Below are 22,529 nucleotides of genomic sequence, written 5' to 3' on the forward strand. Positions count from 1 at the left end.
GCCTGACCAACTTGGTGGTCTTCTATGATGGAGCCACGGAACTGATGGACAGGGGCAGAGCAGTTGATGTCATCTACCTGGACTTGTGCAAAGCGTTCGACACTGTCCCGCATGACATCCTTGTCTCTAAATTGGAGAGACATCAATTTGATAGATGGACCACTCGGTGGATAAAAAACTGGCTCGATGGCCGCACGCAAAGAGTTGTGGTAAATGGCTCGATGTCCAGTTGGAAACCTGTAACGAGTGGTGTCCCTCAGGGATCGCTGTTGGGACCGGTCCTGTTCAACATCTTTGTCGGTGACATGGACAGTGGGATTGAGTGCGCCCTCAGCAAGTTTGCCGATGACACCAAGCTGTGTGGTTCGGTTGATACGCTGGAGGGAAGGGATGCCATCCAGAGGGACTTTGACACGCTTGTGAGGTGGGCCAATGCCAACCTTGTGAAGTTTAACCAAGCCAAGTGTAAGGTCCTACACCTGGGTCGGGGCAATCCCAGGCACTGCTACAGGTTGGGTGGAGAAGAGATTCAGAGCAGCCCTGCTGAGAAGGACTTGGGGGTGTTGGTTGATGAGAAGCTTAACATGAGCCGGCAGTGTGCACTTGCAGCCCAGAAAGCCAACCGTATCCTGGGCTGCATCAAAAGAAGCATGACCAGGAGGTCGAAGGAGGTGATCCTGCCCCTCTACTCTGCTCTTGTGAGACCTCACTTGGAGTACTGCGTACAGTTCTGGTGTCCTCAACATAAAAAGGACATGGAGCTGTTGGAGCGAGTCCAGAGGAGGGCCACAAGGATGATAAGAGGGCTGGAGCACCTCCCATATGAAGACAGGCTGAGAAAGTTGGGGCTGTTCAGCCTGGAGAAGAGAAGGCTGCGTGGTGACCTCATAGCAGCCTTCCAGTATCTGAAGGGGGTCTACAAGGATGCTGGGGAGGGACTCTTCCTTAGGGACTGTAGTGGTAGGACAAGGGGTAATGGGTTCAAACTTAAACAGGGGAAGTTTAGATTAGATATAAGGAAGAAGTTCTTTACAGTGAGGGTGGTGAAGCACTGGAATGGGTTGCCCAGGGAGGTTATGGATGCTCCATTCCTGGAGGTGTTCAAGGCCAGGTTGGACAGAGCCTTGGACCACGTGGTTTAGGGCAAGGTGTCCCTGCCCATGGCAGGGGGGTTGGAACTAGACGATCTTAAGGTCCTTTCCAACCCTTACGATTCTATGATTCTATGATTCTATCTTTCCACTCTTGTGCACTGCACAGCAGCAACCGAGGCAGAAGGTGGACTTATACTAGGAAATCTAAAGGTCAGATGCAGAAATACTTTCAGAATCGCAGAATAGCTTGAGTTGGAAGGGACCCACAAGGATTATAGAGTCCAAAGCCTGACTCCACACAGGCTTAAAAGTTAACTTCAAAGTTAAACTACGCATCTAAGAGCGTTTTCTAATATCATGTATTTTTACCTCTCTAGAAATAAGTTTATCTAATGAGAAAGTTTCATATAATCGACAACATTTACTGCATGCTTCACTAATAGAATTACTTATCTCGAAAAAAATATTTAATGACTTGTACATGTTACCTGTTTATAAACTCCATTTTTTCAATCAATCAAATGTTTTTCAAGACACACATTCCTCTTAAGAACTTTACATATGATTTATAAGAACATGTACAAGATTTCAGCATCTATCTTTCCCTAAACAGCCTACTGAATTTAAAAGCTGCTTTATTTTTTTTTTCTTGCCACTGTTTGAAATAGCATAATTCTTTAAGTTTATTAGAAGATCTTTCAGTCTCCTGGGTCCCAGTTATTCTCTGCTAACTCCCGTCCTCTGAATTCTGGGTGTTTATTTCCCAGTTGGTGAGCCATACTTCCATATGGAGATATGCCAGTATTGGCATAAACTACACAGCAAAGCTCAAGCTACTAAATACCACAGAGGGGCTGCTGCGTGTTTATAATAATTAATATTAAAAAAAAAAATTGAAAGAATTGATTAGGTTTCTGTGTACCCAAGCTACCACGAGCCTACCAGGACAGAAGCAGAATATTGGAATTAAAAAGTAGTTAAATTCTGATTCCTTTCCACATCATTGAAGGTTTCTCTCTTAAAAAAAAAAAAAACCCAAACAAAAACCCAAACAAAACACAGGCCTGCCATGTTCAAAGGGCTAGAATTGCTCTGGACATTGATACTTTAATCTTGATGAGAAAGCAATAGATTTACCAACATCCACTTGAGTCATTAGTATACACTATCTCTGATAATACCAAATTCGCACAATGTAGTATAGCATCCTGGCAGAATATGCACAAACTTTTTTATCTTCCACTCCCTTGCTAAAAGCAATCATTTTATTATTACCATAACTGCAGTAAACTAAAAATCAGATACTGCTACTTTTAACTCTGTTCCTCTCCTTTAGCTACATTTATGAACATTTTACTTTGCTGCAATAAAACAAATCACTTAAAAAATAGCTATTAAGTATGGTAGAAATAATGCATAGCTATATATAAATATTTCATAGATACGTATATAGCCACAAAAATGATCAGGGGGCTGGAGCACCTCTCCTATGAAGACAGGCTGAGAGAGTTGGGCTTGTTCAGCCTGGAGAAGAGAAGGGTGTGGGGAGATCTTATAACTGTCTACCACTACCTTAAGGGGGCCTAAAAGAAATCTGAAGAGGGACAGTTTACAAGAGCATGTAGTGACAGGGACACCTCGCAATAAACCATGCCGCCCAAGGCTCTGCCCAACTTGGCCTTCAACACTGCCAGGGATGGAGAATTTACTGCTTCTCTGGGCAACCTGTTCCAGTGCCTCACCACCCTCACTGTAAAGAACTTCCTTATATCTAACCTGAACTTCCCCTGTCTAAGTTTAAACCCATTACCCCTTGTCCTATTACTACAGTCCCTGAGGAAGAGTTCCTCTCCGGCATCCTTGTAGGCCCCCTTCAGATATTGGAAGGCTGCTATGAGGTCACCACGCAGCCTTCTCTTCTCCAGGCTGAACAGCCCCAACTTTCTCAGCCTGTCTTCATATGGGAGGTGCTCTAGCCTCCTTACCATCCTCGTGGCCCTCCTCTGGACTTGCTCCAACAGCTCCATGTCCTTCTTACGTTGAGGACACCAAAACTTCACACAGTACTCCAAATGGGGTCTCGTGAAAGCAGAGGGGCAGGATCACCTCCTTCGTCCTGCTGGTCATGCTTCTTTTGATGCAGCCCAGGATACGGTTATCTGAATAATACTATTCCTTGTCACAGTTGGGCCATTTTAATAGAAAATTTCTAAAGTAATCAGTTCAAGGCAGGAGGCAGAAGTGGAAAATTTCAACATAAACAGTTAACATTTAGAAAAATGATAAGCACTTGGGAGTAATGCCTTTAGGTGAAAAGCTGGATGCAGCTTTAGCTGAAGACTGTGCTACCAGCTCCACCTTAAAGATTTTACTTATGATTGCAACAAAACTGGGAAAGGACTGTGCAACAAAACCTTTGATTGTGAATGAAGTTAGCAATATCAATTTCTTTAAAATGGAACACATGGACATAAAACAAGTAATAATTTGGTGTACTGGCTCAGACATAACTTGCACAAAATAAAATCTACTGCTCTCAATTTTTTAAGCAAAATAATTCTGGAGAATGGTGGAAGGGTCACTAAAACCCTTTTCTTACTAATGGAACTACAAAGTTTTAGGAATGGAAAGCAGGGAACACACCAAATCTACTAGTAAGGATATACATAGAACGTTATTGCCCTATAGGGAAGAAAAGAATTTTAGGAATCTTTATAATCCTGCTGGGTCTGTAAAAATAGAAACAAAGAGAGGTCAAAGGATCTCACTGGATGGTTAGACTGCAAAGCATGTGCACAGTGAAATACTTTGACATTAGTTTCAGAAAGGCAAGCACTGTTGAAATGACTTTGGACAACAGACAATAGACTCCTGAGGCCTATTCTTGTCAGTAAGAGTATTATAAATAATTATAAATTATAAGCTGTATTAGTTAGAGTTTTATAAATACTACTTTACATCATAGGAAGTCACAATGCACATGCACACCAGCACAATCTAAGTATTAAACTTCCAAATCTTAGGCCTTAGAACAATTACAATACATTTCTTGACTATTTTTCTAATCAGAGTCCACAGCATGTAATTTCACGAAAGTCCAAATGTTTGAAGTATAAATATTTACAATTTGAAACTATTTATCAGAGAGAAGAAGCTGAGCAACCCCTAGTGGTAGCAGAAAAATACATTCTGGGAAAAAAAAGCAAAATTTTTCACAGGATCAAAACATTTTCAAAAATATATTATTTTGTAAACACAAATTCTAAAGCGGATTATAACATTTAGAAAAACTAAAAAAATTCAGGTATGATGCATGGCAGCTTTTCTCTAGGAAAAAAGAGCACAAGTCTTATGAGGAGCAGCTGAGGGAACTGGGGTTGTTTAGGCTTCAGGGGACCTTAACGCTCTCTACAACTACCTGAAAGGAGGACGGAGAGGGGATGTGGCTGGTCTCTTCTCCCAGGCAACAAGTGATAGGTCAAGAGAAAACAGCCTCAAGCTGCACCAGGGGAGGTTTAGATTGGATATTAGAAAAAATTTCTTCACAGAGAGGGTGATCAATCACTGGAACAGGCTGCCCAGGGAAGTGGTGGAATCACTGTCCCTGGAAGTGTTCAAAAAACGTGAGATGAGGCCCTCAGTGACATGGTTTAGTGGTAGTCTTGGCAGTCTTGGGGTGATGGTTGGACTTAATCATCTTAAAGGTCTTTTCCAATCTAGTTGATTCTATGATTCTAGAATTCAATTAGAATGTGATAATTGTGTTTGATAAAATACACTACAATATAGATGTCTTACAATGTATTACAAGGAATCTTTTCTTTAAATTTTTCTCAAAGAGATTGCATTTTTTTTCCTAATTCTGAGATGTCCTAATGCAGCTACCACCCAATCCAGCATCATGATTTAAGGAGGAATTTGCAAACACTATACCAATGAAATGCACAAAAAATAGAAGCTTAGACCTTTTTGTATTTTCTTTGAAAGTGGTTATCTAGAATTCAGGCTTATCAGCTCCATTCTGTAAATTCAGTACAAAGTGTACTTTCTGTCTTCTGAACTTTTTGGAAATTTGCTCCAGCTGGGTGAGATTTTCTGTGTTAGCCATCTGCTGCTCAAGATTTTTATGAATACACATATTCATAAGTATTCATAAGTAGGTACAAAGACAGAGATGAATGTGCCTGAAAACATCAGTATCAAAGAACTCAAAATATATTTGAACTGTATACAGTCTTTCAAAAGCTATCCGTACATAGGTATTAAAAGGAAAAGCCCTTGCTCTTGCCACCAATGATTCCATGCCTCTAGCCATCACCAACATAAAGGGATGGTGCTTCATAGGGTCAAGCTCATTTCAGGCCCCACAAGTCCACACACCAGTAGATAATATTACAGAAATAAAAGAATGGGTTCAAAATTATGTCCTCTTCTTTCCAAAAAAATGTAATATTGAAGACAATATCTCCAAAATCAAAGAGATCATGGACGGACCTAAAATCACACTTAAAAGTGCAGTCATAACAAACCACTTTGGAGCCCAGTTCTTCTTGATTTTCACTGTGTTTCTAAGGTCACTTTTGAAACTGATTTTAGGTTCAGAAATCAGTTTAGGCAGAAAGTTAATGCACTTGTTGCTAGAATACCTGCATTTATTTCAAAGATGACAAAAAATGATTTCAAGAGAATTGAAGTCAATCCCTAAGAATTAACCACACATTGGGGAAAAAAGAAACAAACCCCTCCCCCCCCATTTAACCTATCATAATGATACTACTATAGCACTTTGTGCTGAACTGTAGCAATCAGCAAAGCAGTATGAATTGCAAGCTGCCAATTTAACTTTGGACTTAGCACAAGATTCCTGTGATAGACTGATGGACAGATACTTCAGAGCCAAGAATTCTGACATACAAATCTTAAGTTCACAGAAAGGAAGACAACATGACAGATATCTGAAGATTTTGTGATAATATTCTTGCAAATATTTTTAAAGATCTCTGATTTCTTACTGAAAAATATGTGTACTTTTATTATAAATAATCTATTGGCATGGTATAGCGTGCTCTCAGGTGTTGTCTGCTTGGTAAACAGTGCCTAACAGACCTTTAATTTTTATCACATTTAAGACACTTTCTATTACATTTAAGAAGCAGCATGTAATGAATCACATGGAAATATCATACCTCCACATTGTTGAGATGTTGTTTTTCAAGGAGCTGTTGCATTTCTTTCAGATTTTTCTGGAAGAGAAGTTGGTTACTATCCATGTTTTTTCTACTGCTCTCTTGTATTGTTTTATCCCAGCCAACCATTGCTGAAATCTGCTTCTGGTGGCAAGAACCGTTTCTAGATGCTGATGAGGATGAAGTGTCATCTGTGGTTCTTGATGCAAGCAAATAACTTATTACTTTGGCTTATTTCTATTCATCAACTGTACACTGTTAAACATGTCCCTTTCCAAAAGTACACATCACCAATAAATGCCTGGGAAGTGAAGGACAGCTATACTATACCCAACTACAGGTGGTGCTGTTAGTACCAGCTAAAACTGTCCAACACTTTCAATTTTAAACCTTCTCCTCTGCTATTTATAAATAGTCAGACTTTTCTGATTGGGTTGTTGGGTGACTTCCTCAGGCTGAATTAATCTGGAAAATGTCAGCCAACAGTTTGGTCATTTACAGAAATGGAACACAGGGTGTTTGTTTTCATTGTGGGGGTTTTTTTGTGGTTTTTTTTTTTTTTTTGTGGTTTTTTTTTTTTGTGTGTGTGTATTGTTTTATTTTTTCTTAAACAAAAAAATAGGTTGGTTTATAAGGTTGGTTTATACAGAGCATAACTATATACTGATGCTGTCAGATATTCCCTTACTTCAAATAGCAAGAAGGCTTTGTAGTATCTAGAGAGCCCAAATCTACTGATGACAGGTGATGACAGTAATGTGGTACATTAAGGAATTTGTATTTGCTACCTGAAAAAAAATATCTTTGGAGTAATGGGTGTAGCTGGGTACTGCGGTCAGGGTGAGCCTGGCCTGGTAAGTCAGACAGAGGAAACCACAGGTTTTTACAGGATGAGAACTGGCAAGAACCATGGGTCTGGTTGACGCCCAGGAATTAAAGAAACCAAGAAGCATGTGAAGCCAAATAGCAAGAAAAATGTGACTAGGAAGACAGGAAGTATGTAACAAGATATGGTAAAGAATAAAAAGCAGACAGAACTGGAATGAAGCTGGGTAAGATCGCTAGGAACAGGAACAAGCTTTGGAAAAGAAGCATGACCTAGGTAGTTATCAAGGATGACAAAGAAGCTTTAACCAGTAAGAAAGTTAGGCCTTAAAAAAAGGAAAAATAACCACCACACCAAAACACAACAGCCCATAGGTAGATCAAGTGTTAGTCTTCTGGAAGTATAATGATTACCAGCTATATTACCAGCTGGGTTGCCAGCTATTCTTTGCTGACTAGGTGGAACAGGTAGTGAAGGATCACTTGGCTACAACCCAAATCCAGGGCCCTAAATGCCCTTAGTCTGGCATATCCAAAGTGGCACTTACAGAAATCTCTCACCAGATCCATGCTTTGAGTTCTGATATCTGTTCAGTAGAGCCATAACCCTTACAATTGATCAGAAAGCCAAGACTATATCTCACCGGTTTAGGATCAAGTATTTGTTGTACTTCACAATTATGACAAATGGTGGTAGAAAGAGAAAAGATCTTGGAAACAGATTATTGGCATAAATTTCCAGTGAAGTTACTTGTAAAATGGCTATTCTTTTACCAACAAGGGGAGATCCAGCTTTTATTTTAGCAGGTTGATCAGGTCCAATATTTAAAATGATACTTTGCCTCAACAATCACTGGATTTTGAGTAACAAACCAAACTTTATTGTCCATTCAATATGCAGATGCTTTTCAACATTCCAAGGACGCATTTCTCGTATATAGTTCTTACATGTAGTCTTGGCAGTCCTGGGGTAATGGTTGGATTTGATGATCTTGAAGGTTTTTTCCAATTTAGTTGATTCTACAATTCTATGATTCTCTTGCTTATTAGGTGTTTCTGGATTTTTTTCCCTTTCTCAAAGGGGAGGTAATATGTCTCCATTGCTTAATTTAATTCTTTACAACTTTTTAAACATAGAACTCTAGAACCTTATAAAATTTACCCATATTCAGTTGGGTCTGCAGCCGTATTTATCTTGAATACTTAATACAATATTAATTTCTTCCTTTAAGAGGAATGCCAATGAATTCTGTATATTCTATTTCTGATGGAGAGTAAACTCTAAAGATAATACAACTTTTTTGTTTTGAGTCTTTATAGAAGTTAAAGAAGAGATAGAAACACAGAAAGGGATCTAAGAAACACAGAAAGGGATCTACTACCTCATCTGAGTTAGTTATTAGTTGACCCAAAAATTCCAACTAGAGGGATTCTAAGACATTTTTAAAGCTTTACAGCTCAGAACTGTTGAGTTTTGAAGAACCTTCACCTCTGAGAACCTTCTCAAAATGATTTCTGTATTAAAGCTTACTTTGCTGTGCTGTACTGTATTGCAAGAAATTTATTTGCCCTCTAAAAATTTTGCACAATTTTTGGAACCATATCTGAAAACACAGAAATGCCACTTTTATGATGCACACCAACTATGGATCCCAGACCAAAACCAAAAAGAACAACTCTGCAATAACATCTTCTGTAACAGACCAGAAGAATCTATGCTACATGACACGTGTTCAGTTTGAATTTCAGTGCTTAGTAAGGGATTGTGTGAGATGCAGACAAAAATGCATAGAGTATTTTCTGTGGCAAGGAAGGAAGACAAATTGTTAGTGTTAGAATAAGAAAAGGTTTATTTAGTGTTATTTATATACCTTGCCCCTACACAGAAGCCTGTACTGTAATAACTTAATTCTATTTGCCTTATTACCACACCCCCAATATTCTGTAAATCCTCCTGCACCCACCCCATACAGCTGCTACTAAAGCCTCCTGGTTACCAGCTGGAAAAGAGGCAGCACTGTGGCAGGTTCCAAGATATCCACGTGTTGTTTTACCCATATTAACTGGCTTGTGACCTGCCAATAGCTCCATGTAGACTCAACTTTTAAATCTTTTTCATGCTTTCTTCCTTGCCCAATTGCCAATTTCAAACTTGTAGAAATATAATTATCCTTGAGATTCTTATCTGTCTTTCAAATTTGTTTACTGAGGAACACAAAGTGTAAAAGAATATGAAAGTATACATTTAATTTCCTTAGGAAATCAGGTTATAAAAACAAAAATCAGGAAAAGAACACTATCATTATTACAGGATAGTGAATTTTAAAAGTAATACAAATATGAAGTGGCAGCAATGTTATACTGTGAAAAATGGTATGTCGTTTGAAGAGGTCTTGAGGGAAAAATGTGAGACCCTGAGACACAAGCAGCAGTTTGAAGAAAGATGAAATCTAAAGAAACAAATGATAAAGGCAAGAGGAAGAGGCACCGAGCTGCTGTCCCTAATCAAGGTATTATTGAAATGGGACAAGTGATCAGGAACCCTGAGACAGGATTCAGAAACATTTGAATTTTTTTTTGTCAGAATTTCAACTTACATTTAGGAGGTAGATTTTTTTCCTTTGGTAGGTTTTATGGCTGCAATCCTCCTATGTTTGTGACTGACAGATAGCATGAGTATTCAGCTCTAAGAGCTATGAAATATTTTGTCAATTGCCCAGTTTACCACTTGCATATGTACTGAGCGGCAGCAGGTACGTAACCAAACTGAATATTGACATCACAATGAAGGACAGACTGAAGCTCAAAAGTAGGGAGACTCCTTTTAGACAGAGTTTATCTCTATTGTGAACATCTGCTCAATTTACAGCATGCAGAAAATAATTTTAATAACAGTAAGAACAAAAGCCACAAAAACAAAAATAAAACCCTGAACTGAAATGCTAAAAAAATTAGAGATTATGAAGGGGATAATCAGGAAGGAGTATCAAAAACACCAGATAGATAAACTATGCATGAAAAAGAAAAGTGCTTGGGAAGACTGACAAGACTGCAATAAAAATTTTATGTGATATAAAATGAAATTGCAGGCCAAATTGTTTTCAGGATGCTCAAGATACATAGAGAGGATGAGAAATTTAAAGGAATGACAGCTGGAAAAAAGATAAGATCATGAGATGAATATACAAACTAAATTATCCTTGAATGTCAAGAAAAAATTTGGATGAGAATAAGAAATAATCTAGACAAAAAACTTTATAATTCATAGAACAGCGGATGGTTTGATAACCATGGCAATCTGAGTCAGACTGAATGGGCATTGGGTCAGCCTGACTATTCCCAGAATTCCACTGAAGGGAAAAGCTTTGTGTCTTCTGTAGTTCTACCAAACGGACATAAACAACTCAAGGATGTTTCATAATGCTTCACTGGAACAATTCACAGAAATGCTTTCTTTGCCAAGAGAGAAATGGCCTGCAACTCCTTAAAGAGTAATTGTCTGCTGTTTATTGAACGCACTAAGCAATTTACTTCCTTTGATCATCAGTGTAAACAGAAATGCTTACCTGAAGTTGGTTTTGTTTCTGCTGGGCAAGCACAGTCCTGGTGTTAAAATTGATCCTTTAATTTGTTCAAGAGCTTCTTCTAACTGAAAGGCTGCTTTTGTCTGGACTAGCGGGACTAGAGTGAAAAACACAATGGAAAAATATCTTTAAAATTGGAGTATTTTACCATAAATGGTTTGGTTAAGTTTCTGCAGTTTGGAAGCCTAAATTCAAGCTGTTACAATAAACTGAGTGCTTAGCATCACTAGACATGCTAGAGCAACCCTCGTTCCTCTTAACCAAAACCCCAGTCTATTTCAGTGTTTACAGTAACACATGTATTCAACAGGTTTGTTATTCATTTTTAGACTGCACTGTTGAAAAAGTAGGAGGTTAAAAACCCCAACATTACCTTTGTTTTCATATCAAGATTATTCTGCTCATGCACTATGCCAAAGTTATGGCTTGCAGATATTTTACAGAGGCCAAATTGTAACTTAATAATCGAACCAGTGGAGAAAGAGTCCAGACAGGCACAAGGTGTTGCCTCTTCCAAATAAGTAGAAGTAGGGTAGAAAGTGGTAGAGGCAGAATTGCTATAAAGGAAAACCAAGAAAAGAAATTGTGAATCATTATATTGCTACACAGTCTGGGCTGCCAGTAGAGCTATGAAGAAGCCCTAAACCAGTACTGTTTTGCAATTTTAATCTGACATTTGATCTTGAAGTCAGAGACATTACCTCACAGTTGGCACAACTGCAGTTGGGAGCGTAAATCTGTTAAAGAATACCTAAGTAATATACCATATCTGAAGAGTTTCAACACTGGAAAGTTGACTGGAAATCAGACTTGGCTGATGCTGTTAAAAACTCCTGCCAATCTGTGCTGTTTCCAAGAAAGCAGGAATGGAGTTGAAGTGATCATTACTTCCCAGCAGCGAGAGAACAGCTTAAGAAGCTGACTAATTCAGCAGAAGTTATGTAACACAGTAAATATATACGCTAGGACTGCTTTTACTTAATGATAAACAAAATGCACATTCTTGATTATTTCACATTCGGGGGTTCAAATAGCAGATCATTATACTGCCCTAGTAACTTTCAGGGGCCTTGTAACATCTCACACCCAGCTGTGAAAGCATGGTATTGTAAGCAGTGAGCACACTGCAGTGAAAAAAGTGGGGAAAATCCAGGAAGCCACAATATTCCAAGGAGGCGATGTACTTACTGTGACTGGAATATAGTGAAATACCTCACAATACAATTTTTCGGAAATAAAACACTGTTTTAATTCCTGCTACCCAATTTTGTTGTTTGTATCATATCTGAGCTTCCTGACAGTTAAATTGTTCTTATATGAATTCAACTAATTCGAGTGAATTTAATTGTTCTGTTTGCCTCAATTATATTCTACTAATAGAAAAAACACTTGTATTATGAATAATGGTTAAATTTTCATTTACAAACCTATTTGCTTGCGCTGAGAAAAAGGCAGATGAGCACGCTGGAACTTCTCAGTTGCTTCCTGAAGTTTAATTTTCCTTTGCTGCAGAACTTGTTCTCTAAATCTTTGTTCTTTTTCTTCCGCTTGCTTCTGTCTTTCTTCAAAGGCTCTGTATTTAAGAAGCAAAAGTAGATGATCCCTACGTTTTCTAATTACATTTACCAAAATAGTAGTAACTTTCTTGCTTACCAATTCACAATTTTAGTACAAAAGCTTGCTTGTCCATAAATTAAATGCTGTAAACTTCAGGAGAACTGGATTTTTTTATGTTTGTCTGAACATAACTGAGACAGTGGGTTGTGAAGAAGAGACACACCATAATATTTTTATTTTTTTAGCCTCAACTAGAAATTCCATTCTTTCTTATATGTGAATTAACATGCAGACTCAACCAGTTCTTGTCACCAATGTGACTTTCTACATTACCATGTAAATGTATCACAGTGGTCGGATCAATAGGAAGGTGAACAGCAAATGTTCTGTGTGTATGCTGTTGGGGAAATCGTAACAATTTAAAAGCTATTATTCAGAAATAACACAAAGGAACTACAGCTTTTACCTATAAATATAGAAGAGTTAGTATCAGCTTCTAGTTGTTGAGAAGTTTCCTGAAAGACAATCAGATTAATAGCACAAAATAGGATAAAACAGTAATGTGAAACTATGATTGACAGAATCAGTTATTAATATCAACTATGTTAAAAGTGTCCCTTACTGGCTGGAAAGCAAATCAGGCTCTAAGCAAAACCAGCCATCATCACCTATGTGGTGATCATCGCTATGTGGAAGTTTTATTCCTACTGAGAAACTTGAACAAGCTCCTTGAGCAAAATATACCCAGTAAATTTATTGGCACAGCGCTTATGTAGGCAAGTCGTATTTGAATGATGGTTTTAAACTGAAAGAGGGTAGATTTAGTCTAGCTATAAGGAAGAAAATTTTTACAATGAGAGTGGTGAAGCACTGGAACATGTTTCTCAGAGAGGTGGTAGATGCCCCATCCCTGGAAACATTCTATTCTAAATACAGTAATACTGTAAAAGTCATACTCTTCAAGTTCAACTTCTAAAGCCTGCCATGCAAGGATCACTACGACTGGGAGCTTCCCATTTTTAAAGGTCTCTGTGTGTTAGAAATGTGATTTGACAGACCAGTAGTACACTACACAGGGTACCACTCCTAGTCAGCATTAGTGGAAAGAAAAGTAGTAATATTTAGCCATATGTTGTTTCTCTCATCACAATAAGATACCTTTTCATAACTTTAATCACTTTCAGTCGCTCCGCAGATCTTTCTGCTTACTGGAGCAAAGCTGCTACTTAACAGAGCTTCTCCTTAACTCAAGCTATTTTAATTATTCTTCCCTTTGCTTTTCAGGGAAAGAGTTCAAACTGAAATATTCAACTGAACCTCCCTATCCCTTCAAAGTGCTGACCTGTGAAAACAAATAGAAAAATAATTTGAAATAGGTACTTTTTATTATAGAAAGTCAAAAGGCCGTAATTGCACAACAGCAAAAAATAAGAAAACCGTCAACTAATTCCCAAGTACACACTTTTACAGGAATATCCACTTTAATACACTTGGAAGCCAAAGCATAGCAGAGAGAGACATAAGGAACTTTCACTGTTTTGAAAATTCATAGGTGTATCGTTGTCAAAACATACTGAAACTAATGACTTGAGATTTCTCAATTTTATGGACAAATTATTACATTTTATTAGTAGAAACCAAAGACAAATACATACTATTTTTTTCCAAGTGGAAATGCATTTTAAACAGATTTCATGCAGCTATTCAAACCTTAAATCACAAAGACTATGTTCTTGCTTTCCTGCCATCATTCTGAGTGCACCTTAAAACTTCTCCCAATATCACAAGGGAAAACTGGAAGTGGTGTAACATCTGATCTTCCTTCTTCAATACTACACCTCCAGTGCTACCAATGTGAAGCTCAAGAAAGACAATGGTGAAGTATATGAAAAGCTAAAAGCAAAAAGAGAGACAAAACGTGCAAAAGGATCCACTGCTTTTCCTAACGTATGTGGCACTCTGGATTAATATTCTCCAAGGTCAGAAATCAAAATGCAATGCTTCTACTTTGGAAGTAGACTCCCCTCAGGAAGCTCCAGATCTCCCAGCAGCAGGATTCCTCACAATTGTCTTGGATCACAAGAACTGCTGAAAGTAAATCCTGTATATAGGCAATAGTTTACATTTTATTTTAATAAATAAATTGCAAATGTCACTTAATAGTTACACATTCAAAAATCTAGGTGAATTTCTACAGTTCTAGGTAGCTCTTCTTCTACAGATGGAGTTATAAAACTCTACAGCTATAATGAAGGATAAGACAGAAAGTTGACTTATGCAAAGAGAAACAAATTAAAACACAATCCCAACACTGCAAGTTTAATTTGCAAACTTCAATTTGTTGGCAAGCAGGAATGGCTTTACTTAAGGCATGAGGTGAAGCCAGACAAGCAGTTATCCAAAACCAGGAAAAATCTGCAGAGAACTCTATCCACATAAAATGCCTTATGTTGTAATTTGGTTAAAATTTCACAGGAACTTTAATTGTTCATGGAATCCAGAAGTTAGAACTAAAAAAAGTAGCATTAGAGTTCGTTGTCAGCTTTCAGTATTCCTGTGTTTCAGACATGTTAAAATTTGATAAAGAAATCTTTATCTTGACTAAAAAAACAGGAAAATCACAACAGAGGAAACAGACTTGCTTATCCTAGTAAGTACTTTAAACACATTCTTCTCGATCCCCTTGATATTTCTAGAAGCTGCTCAACAAGGCCTTTAGTTGAACTGTGGTTGTTAAATTCAGATATGTGGGAAATTCTACAACTTTGCACCTGGAGTAATTCCAGCGTATAACTCCAAAAAGGAAAGAGTAAAATCTGATCATCTTTATTTATTTATTTTTTAAATGATTTTGGAGTATGACTTAGCTGCACTCTTCCACATTCCTAATAACTGGCATAAAAAACCCCCCTCTTGTTCTATACAGATGGACATGGGCAAGTCCAAATGCTGATGCAAGAGGTCTTTTTCACTGCAGCTCATCATGATCTCTATTTGGTTTGGATTAAGACGTGAAGGAGAATTATTTTAAATGTAAGGAAAAGCATTAAGGATATTCGGTGAAGCCTGCATCATTAACTTCTTGACCTTACAGAATGTAAATTGTGACACCCAGGTGCATTGTGTAAAATAAATAATTTTACAAATGCACATTGACATCTTACAGAAAAACAGTTAAAGCAAATGTTTGTTCATCCGCTTTCTTTAAGCCACCAGCTTAGGTTCATATCACAGATGTAACATTGGCAAAAGAGTATGGCTTTAAGATGGAGAGTTAGCAGAAGAATTTCCTGACCGGTGTTTTTTTAACCCAGTTTTTCTGTCTACTATAAACAACCCAGCGGTGCAGCAATTTTTGAAACTGCTGCCAAAATGCTTATAGTGAATTTGGAATAAGAAACTTAAAATATTTAGCAGTTTCACATATACAGACATTGTGTGGAAGGTATTTTTATGTTAAAACCAGTATGACTAGATGGTGGAACTATTTCCTGGTTAATTTTGTTAAATTATCTTCACAGTGAAGTGATGGATGATACATTCCCAGGTGGACTAAATGCTTACTACTGCCTTGGATAATAATTAAAAAAAGGAATATATACAGTGCATATGGAATGCTATGAAATGAACCTTTTGGTACCGAGTTGATACTATTCATCCATTGCCATATCACATTTGCAAACCAGCGCACAGTAATTTTAAAACTGAGGTGGGAGAGTATTTGTATACTTAACGACTACAGCAAGATCAAGAAAAGGCTAGAATGGGGTGTCACACTCAAAACCCCCTTCGTGGGCACACAGGAAACACACCTTACATACTTAAAAAGATGGGCAGACATTGCCCATGGGTTTTTTTCCTTTAAACAAAATACTTACCAGAACTATAGGAACACATGTTTTTAACTCTATCCCTTCATCTTCTTTGATTATTGTATGCTGAATACAAAAGGACAAGCCCAAACTGCTGTAAGGGCTTCAGAAGGACTGACCTTTACAATGCTGTAAGGGCTCACTGAGGGCTGTCCTCCAAAATGCCCAAAGGTTTACAGGAGGGCTGCCTGCTCTATACACCAGTTACACTTCAGATCTTTTTTATAGGCAAAAAGTAAGCACACCTTATATAAAGCCAAGAATTTTTTTGTTAGCATAATTTAATTCTTAAGAGTGTAATTGTTATTAATCCAGATATAACTGTTAATGAAAAATAATAATACAGTTAGAATACTGCTATGCAGAGAAAACCTCAATAACAGTGATAAAACAGTTTTAACTGTTATTCACACGTTGAGTTTCTACCCTTTTCCCTGATGCTCATGCTTCCATTGCTCTTCTGCATCCCAAGGCTGGTAGTTTCATTCTGGTGGTACTGGGGTGTTGTGGTGAGATGTCAGCATCTGCAGTCCCTTCACCAGGAACAACAGGATGTTCATGTTAATGCTTTCTTCTTCCTCACCCGAGGAACTGCTCGAAGTAATTTTTGTATTTGTTAACATGCTTTTATACCTTTGCTCTTTCTTCATCAGTCTGTTGCTCCACAGTACCTCGCAATATTCTATATATGGTGCCTTTTACATATATTACATACTACTCTTTTGTTCTCTTTGTTACCCTAAAGCCAGCTTTGTCAGGCTAGGTCTCCATTTCTTTAGCCAAATATAGGTGCATTGGGGTCTCCAGTGCCAAGCCTGCGCACCATCTCTCATCATCCCCTGCCTGCACTCCTCTACGCCACATCCTGCACCTCCAGTTCTCAAGGCTGCTGCTGCTACACCAGGCCTGTATTTCCCTCCACGACATTGGCATACTGGCTGAACCCAGGACAGCATGTTAGAGTCATAAATATCTCATTCTCTACATAAAATAACTGCTTGTTACTGCTATCTATAGAAAACTATGGTCATACCATAAAAAGATAAACAAAGGCAAAATAAATTAGCCACAGACACCTGGCCAATTAGAGAAACTGCTGTTGCAGCTAAATCAAGCAAAACAAAGCTGCGGGCAGGTCAAGAAAAGTTCAGAGAGAGCAAGCATGGCAAGCATCTGTCCTGAGGTCTTGCAAAATCAGCACAATCCTGTGGCCTGTTACCAGAATGGCAATACTGCATTGCAGGTCTACATGGTTACAGTGACCACTACTTTTCACAGTTCCATTCTGATGTAGAAAGCAATACGACACTCTTACCACTTTGTCCCCTCTGTTTACCAAGTGTTAACATTTTTCTCCTGTTTCTGGTACTAGACTGCTTTTCATTCTCTATCAACAACACTGATTAATAATTTAAAGGGTTTTTATTAAACAATCAAAGATAATCAGCCAGTAGGTGGAGCACAAAGCTTGTGCATATGTTGAAAATAAAGTATTTTTGAAAAAACCCAAACCAACAGTAATGGGAATAGACTGGAAACTGATATAAATTGAAAAAGCATTTCCTTCCCCACTTACAACAGATGGATTAGCTATTCAGATGTCAAGGTAATTCAAAATGCTGAATCAAGATACTAAACTGTAAGGTTTAGTTAAAACTGCACATAGACAATTGCATTTCCAGAATGCACCAACTACTTGCAGCCAGTAACTTCACAGTGAAATGGGATGCTCAAGTTGCACTGAGCAGTAACAGCGGGAACGCTAGTCCTCAGCAAACTGGCAGCTGGTATTTAGAAAGTTGCATGGTATATAAACACAAAACATGATACCCTATTCATTTACATCAAGTATGTGCTTAGTCAGGAACTCTTATTTCCAGAATAGTAGTTTAAACAAAATATCTGTCAGCTACTGCCCTAGAGTATATTTAATTCTTAAGCTGATCTTGAAATTGCAACTTCACAAATCAGTGAGACAATAAAGGAATTACTTTTTTGGTACTCAGGCAACTTGTGTAAAGATAATCAGTAAGCCTTTTTTTTTTTTTTTTTTTTTTTTGTGGTGTTGAAGTACTGCTGTTAACACAAAACTAAGGAGTTTGGTCAGTACAAAAGATGCAAAGAAACTGATGGCATCAGGTAGGAACTCAGGTTCCTCTAAGCATTCACTTTGAAAAAGGCCTGTGACTGGTTACTGACACTTTGCTTTCCAAAGCTAGACTTGCTCTTTTCTGTGTAAGTGATGTTTTTTTCATTTATTGATAAACCAAATGACTGAGCACATCTTGACAGAAGTCAAGTATTTTTAATGCTGAAGCTGCTGCAATTTAGAGATATTGACAACAGATCAGTACAACACTGCCAGGGACAATTTCATTACAAGTACATTTAGAAAAGGTCTAATAGCCCCTCATGCCTAGCCAGGACTTATTAAGCTAATGAGAACTAAGAACTGGGCTTCTCAGTGTGAGAGAGACATGGACAGACCAGGAAGAGCCCAATGAAGGGTCACAAAGATGTTGAAAGGACTGAAGCATCTCTTCTATAAGGAAAGGCTGAGAGAGCTGTGACTGTTCAGCCTCAGGAAGAGGAGGCTCAGGGAGATCTTACTGATGTCTATGAATGCCTGAAGGGAGGGCGCAAAAAGGACAGAGTCAGGCTTTTTTTTGCTGTGCCCAGTGACAGGACCAGAGGCAATAGGTACAAACTGAAACACAGGAGGTTCCCTCTGAGCATCAGGAAGCACTTTTTTTACTATAATCATGACTAAATACTGGAACAGGCTGACCAGAGAGGTTGTGGTGTTTCCACCCTTGGAGATGCTCAATAGCTGGTCCTGGGCAATCAGCTCTAGGTGGCCCTCCTTGAGCAGGGGGGTTTGACCAGATGACCTCCAGAGGTCCCTTCCCACCTCTACCACTCTGTGTGAAGGTTAGAAGTAGAAAACGGACTGTCAGACTTCACAGTGCGCTCATGCCTACTCTCCGTATGTTGAAAGAAAAAATTAAAGAAACAATTTCAGTTTTGCAACTATAAACCAGCAGTGCCAAGAATAATTTCTGATACACGCCTTAAGCCCTGACAGGGAGAATTTAGGGTACTGCCAGGTGAAAATGTGGAGCTTAAGGAAGTCATGCTACCCTAGAGTATCAATCATCATAGCTAACACCTTTACATGTGTTACAAAGCGAATGGCTCTTGGCTCATACACAGATTTGAGGTATGACCTGATGGTTGATCAATCACTTCCTACCTGCATAACTGTCAGGAAAAAAATACTCCGTTTCAAGGAACTTGGTATTTCCGCACTACTTTCCTCCATATATGCAAGGACCCTTGATTTTGAATTATATTTTACAGCTTATTAATACTGTATGCACTTAGTACCTTTCTAACATCAGGCAACTAACTCCTTTTCAGTTATTAAGGGAAGACATGTCACCACAGACTGCTGTTTGAACTGCTTATTATGCTTATAGTTATGCCATCCTAAATTATCACAAATGGAAACAAGTTCATTTTATGAATACCATACCAGATTTCTAACTGGCTCACCTGAGTAACTTGGGTTTATATCATCTTTCTCAAGGCTGCAATGAAATACATATGGAAATGTATTTATATATCTACGAGTATTAGTTTAACTACACCACTCTGTCAAAAATATGCAGGCTGTCTGGTATTTGCTTTAACAGTAGAGTGTTATATTTCAAGACCAGTAATACAATAAACAGTGTTCATCTGAGATGTATAGTGTTACAAGTGGTAGTGTTTCAGAAAACTAAATAAGATATTTAATCTTTCAGCTGAGACTCAGTTTACTACCTGCAAAGGCTGGGGGTCACACACTGCCTTTAATCACTCCCAGGTGACTCTACTTCCTCTTCCATTTTTCTTTGTATTTCAAAACATATGCTGACAGTACGTACTGTCAGGCTAAATGGCAGTATAAACAACATCTACTACCTCTCTTAAGAGTTATCAATGTATTTCAGTAAGTAAAACATTGTATAATGGAAATCATCTGATATGGGAACTGTGGGGATGAGTTTGCATTAGGCAGAAGAACCTGAGTGCTTGCAAGGAGGAACCCATCTATCACTAAAGCATACACAGCCGAGACTCCTGTATGTGCATGTATGATCTCACTGCCAGGGAAGAGCCCCCTATGCCTATTAAACTACTTAGACCACTTTGCTGAAACACCTCAGTGTATAATTTAGTTAATCCACTTGTCACAGAATATTCCGTAACTTTGCATTCCTATGCATGTAGAAAGACAGAATATTCAAAGCTCTTTTAAAAAAGTCAATACAGAATAACTTTATTATAAATATAATCCTGTACAAGAGAGACTTTGCTTTGTGTTTATTGGGAAGTGGGAGCACAAAGCCCCACCATGCGGGGGAGGCTGCGTGGCTGTTATGCCATGGAGAGAGAAAAGCATCCACCTCAGAAGGTAACGACAACTGCCTGCGTTCTGACCCGTACTGTCTACCTGAATGCATTTTGCACACATGCATTGAAGCTAATAAAAACCAGAATAATACCAGAAATAGAGATCAGAGTCACAAGCTGAAAGCTCTACATACCTTTACTATATGCAATAAGAGATGACTACAGTGAGTTTCCAAAAAATAGTGAGTAAATCAGAATATTCTTGTAATGGTTTATTTGTCCTATAGCACAAAACTGGATTGGTGAAACTTTTCAGCCTAGGTTGCTCTAGAACAAAGCAGTGAGGCTATTTAACAAAGTGAACATGCAAATAATAGAAATATATTGAGCTGTCTAAAGGTTTTGACTCATTTTTCTTTGCTTTCACAATCTCCCACCAAAGGAACCCTAGTTACTCACCTTCTTCTTCTGTTTGTCTCTATCGAATATTTCTGTGCCCTACTCCGACATACTTTTTGATCTTCTTTCAATGCCCGGCGTTCTTCTGCTAAATCTTGTTCAAAATGAAATGTTAAAGCTCTATCCCTAGTATTGTGTTAAGGACAATGGAAACTGTATCAAACAGCTCATTAAAGGATATAGTAGCCTGACTGATTGACTTTGCATACCTTTTTAGGAAAGGGCAAACTTTACCCATGAGATACAAAATGCTGATATGCCTTTTAACTAAGTCCACAACAGTTGATCCCATAATTGTATATTATAGTCATAACTAACTTTGTGTTCATCCAGAAGAAAAAAAAAGTCATTACATTTTATCAGGCACAGTGATTTTAAAAGGCTTTGCACTCATTTTTAGTGGTATCAGCAGATGAAAAATCTCACTTCTATTATGCTTATTTGAACAAACATCTTTTATCTAAATCTACAACATATGGTTACATGTATCACAGAGAAAATGTTTCAATATTAAAAACGCCCCACCTTATTAAAAGGATTAGTTTAATCTGACATACATTAATATCACTGGATAAAAGCTCTCCACAGAGCAAGATCTGTCCTGTCTGATGTCAGTAGCACAGTACAGGTGGAGCTTAGAACTTTGTCAGTATTTCTTACTACTTACAATTCAAGAAAATGAGGATCCCCAAGTTAGAGTGGAAAATACAATTCCCAAAGGCAGTATCTCTTCATGGAATCATTGAATGGTTTGGTTTGGAAGGGACCTGAAAGCTCATCTAGTTCCAACCCCCTGCCACAGGCAGGGACACCTTCCACTAGACCAGATTGCTCCTGGCCTTGAACACTGCCAGGGATAGGGCAGCCACAGCTTCTCTGGGCAACCTGTGCCAGTGCCTCATCACCCTCACAGTTCCTAATGTCCAATATAAATCTACCTTGTGTCAGTTTAAAGCCATTCCCCCTTGTCCTGTAAACTGTACCTCTCCAGCTTTCTCGTCGGCCCCTTTAGGCACTGGAAGCTGCTCTAGGTCTCCCCGGAGCCTTCTTTTCTCCAGGCTGAACAAGCCCAACTCTCTCAGCCTGTCCCGCTTACAAGAGGGAAAACAAGAAAACTCGCCTGAGAAGTCAACTTCTCTACAGCACTTTAAGAAACCAACGTGCCAGTTTTATTTCGAGCCACCCCTGAGGCGATCCCTCGCCACCGCCCCAACCCCACGGCCGCCGCCCCACACGGACTCCAGGCAGCCTGCGGCCCTATTCCCGCCCGCGCAGGACGGCCCCTGCCTCTCCGGAAGCCTCCGAGGGCCGCCCTCCGGGGCCGCTCCACCGCCCGCCCCGAGCGCCCACCCAGCCCCTGGCCGCGGCAGCGCCCGCGGAAGGATACGCGGCAGTAGGTTGCCACCTCCCGCCCGCGCTGTCCTGGGGTCCTCCGGGGGGCGTTTGCCCCCGCGCCGCCCCGCCGCCCGTCCCGCAGGGCTCCATGCAGCAGCTCGGGCCTCCCGCCTCACACTGCAGCGGGCCGCGTTCAGTGCCGGGCGCCGGGCCGCTCAG

The 22,529-nt window shown here is 39.0% G+C and overlaps 1 protein-coding gene across 4 annotated transcripts in view; it reads right to left on the reverse strand.

Annotated features, from left to right (window-relative positions):
• Nucleotides 1-22,529, reverse strand: part of CEP126 (centrosomal protein 126) — a 42,188-nt gene extending 19,659 nt beyond the window's left edge. For 2 of the 4 annotated variants that reach the window (XM_030475683.1, XM_030475682.1), the window contains exons 1-5: nt 22,363-22,529; nt 20,976-21,101; nt 12,117-12,262; nt 10,672-10,786; nt 6,281-6,479 (exon numbers count right to left, since the gene is read on the reverse strand). In XM_030475683.1, the coding sequence (XP_030331543.1) occupies nt 6,281-6,479; nt 10,672-10,786; nt 12,117-12,262; nt 20,976-21,101; nt 22,363-22,460 (684 nt within the window). In that variant the 5' untranslated portion in view covers nt 22,461-22,529. Of the gene's footprint in view, nt 1-6,280; nt 6,480-10,671; nt 10,787-12,116; nt 12,263-12,712; nt 12,762-20,975; nt 21,102-22,362 lie in introns of those variants that run through there. The other 2 variants (XM_030475684.1, XM_030475685.1) reach the window with 2 other exon arrangements.

This window comes from Strigops habroptila, chromosome 2 (assembly GCF_004027225.2).
Source record: "Strigops habroptila isolate Jane chromosome 2, bStrHab1.2.pri, whole genome shotgun sequence".
Taxonomy (NCBI): Eukaryota; Metazoa; Chordata; class Aves; order Psittaciformes; family Psittacidae; genus Strigops; species Strigops habroptila.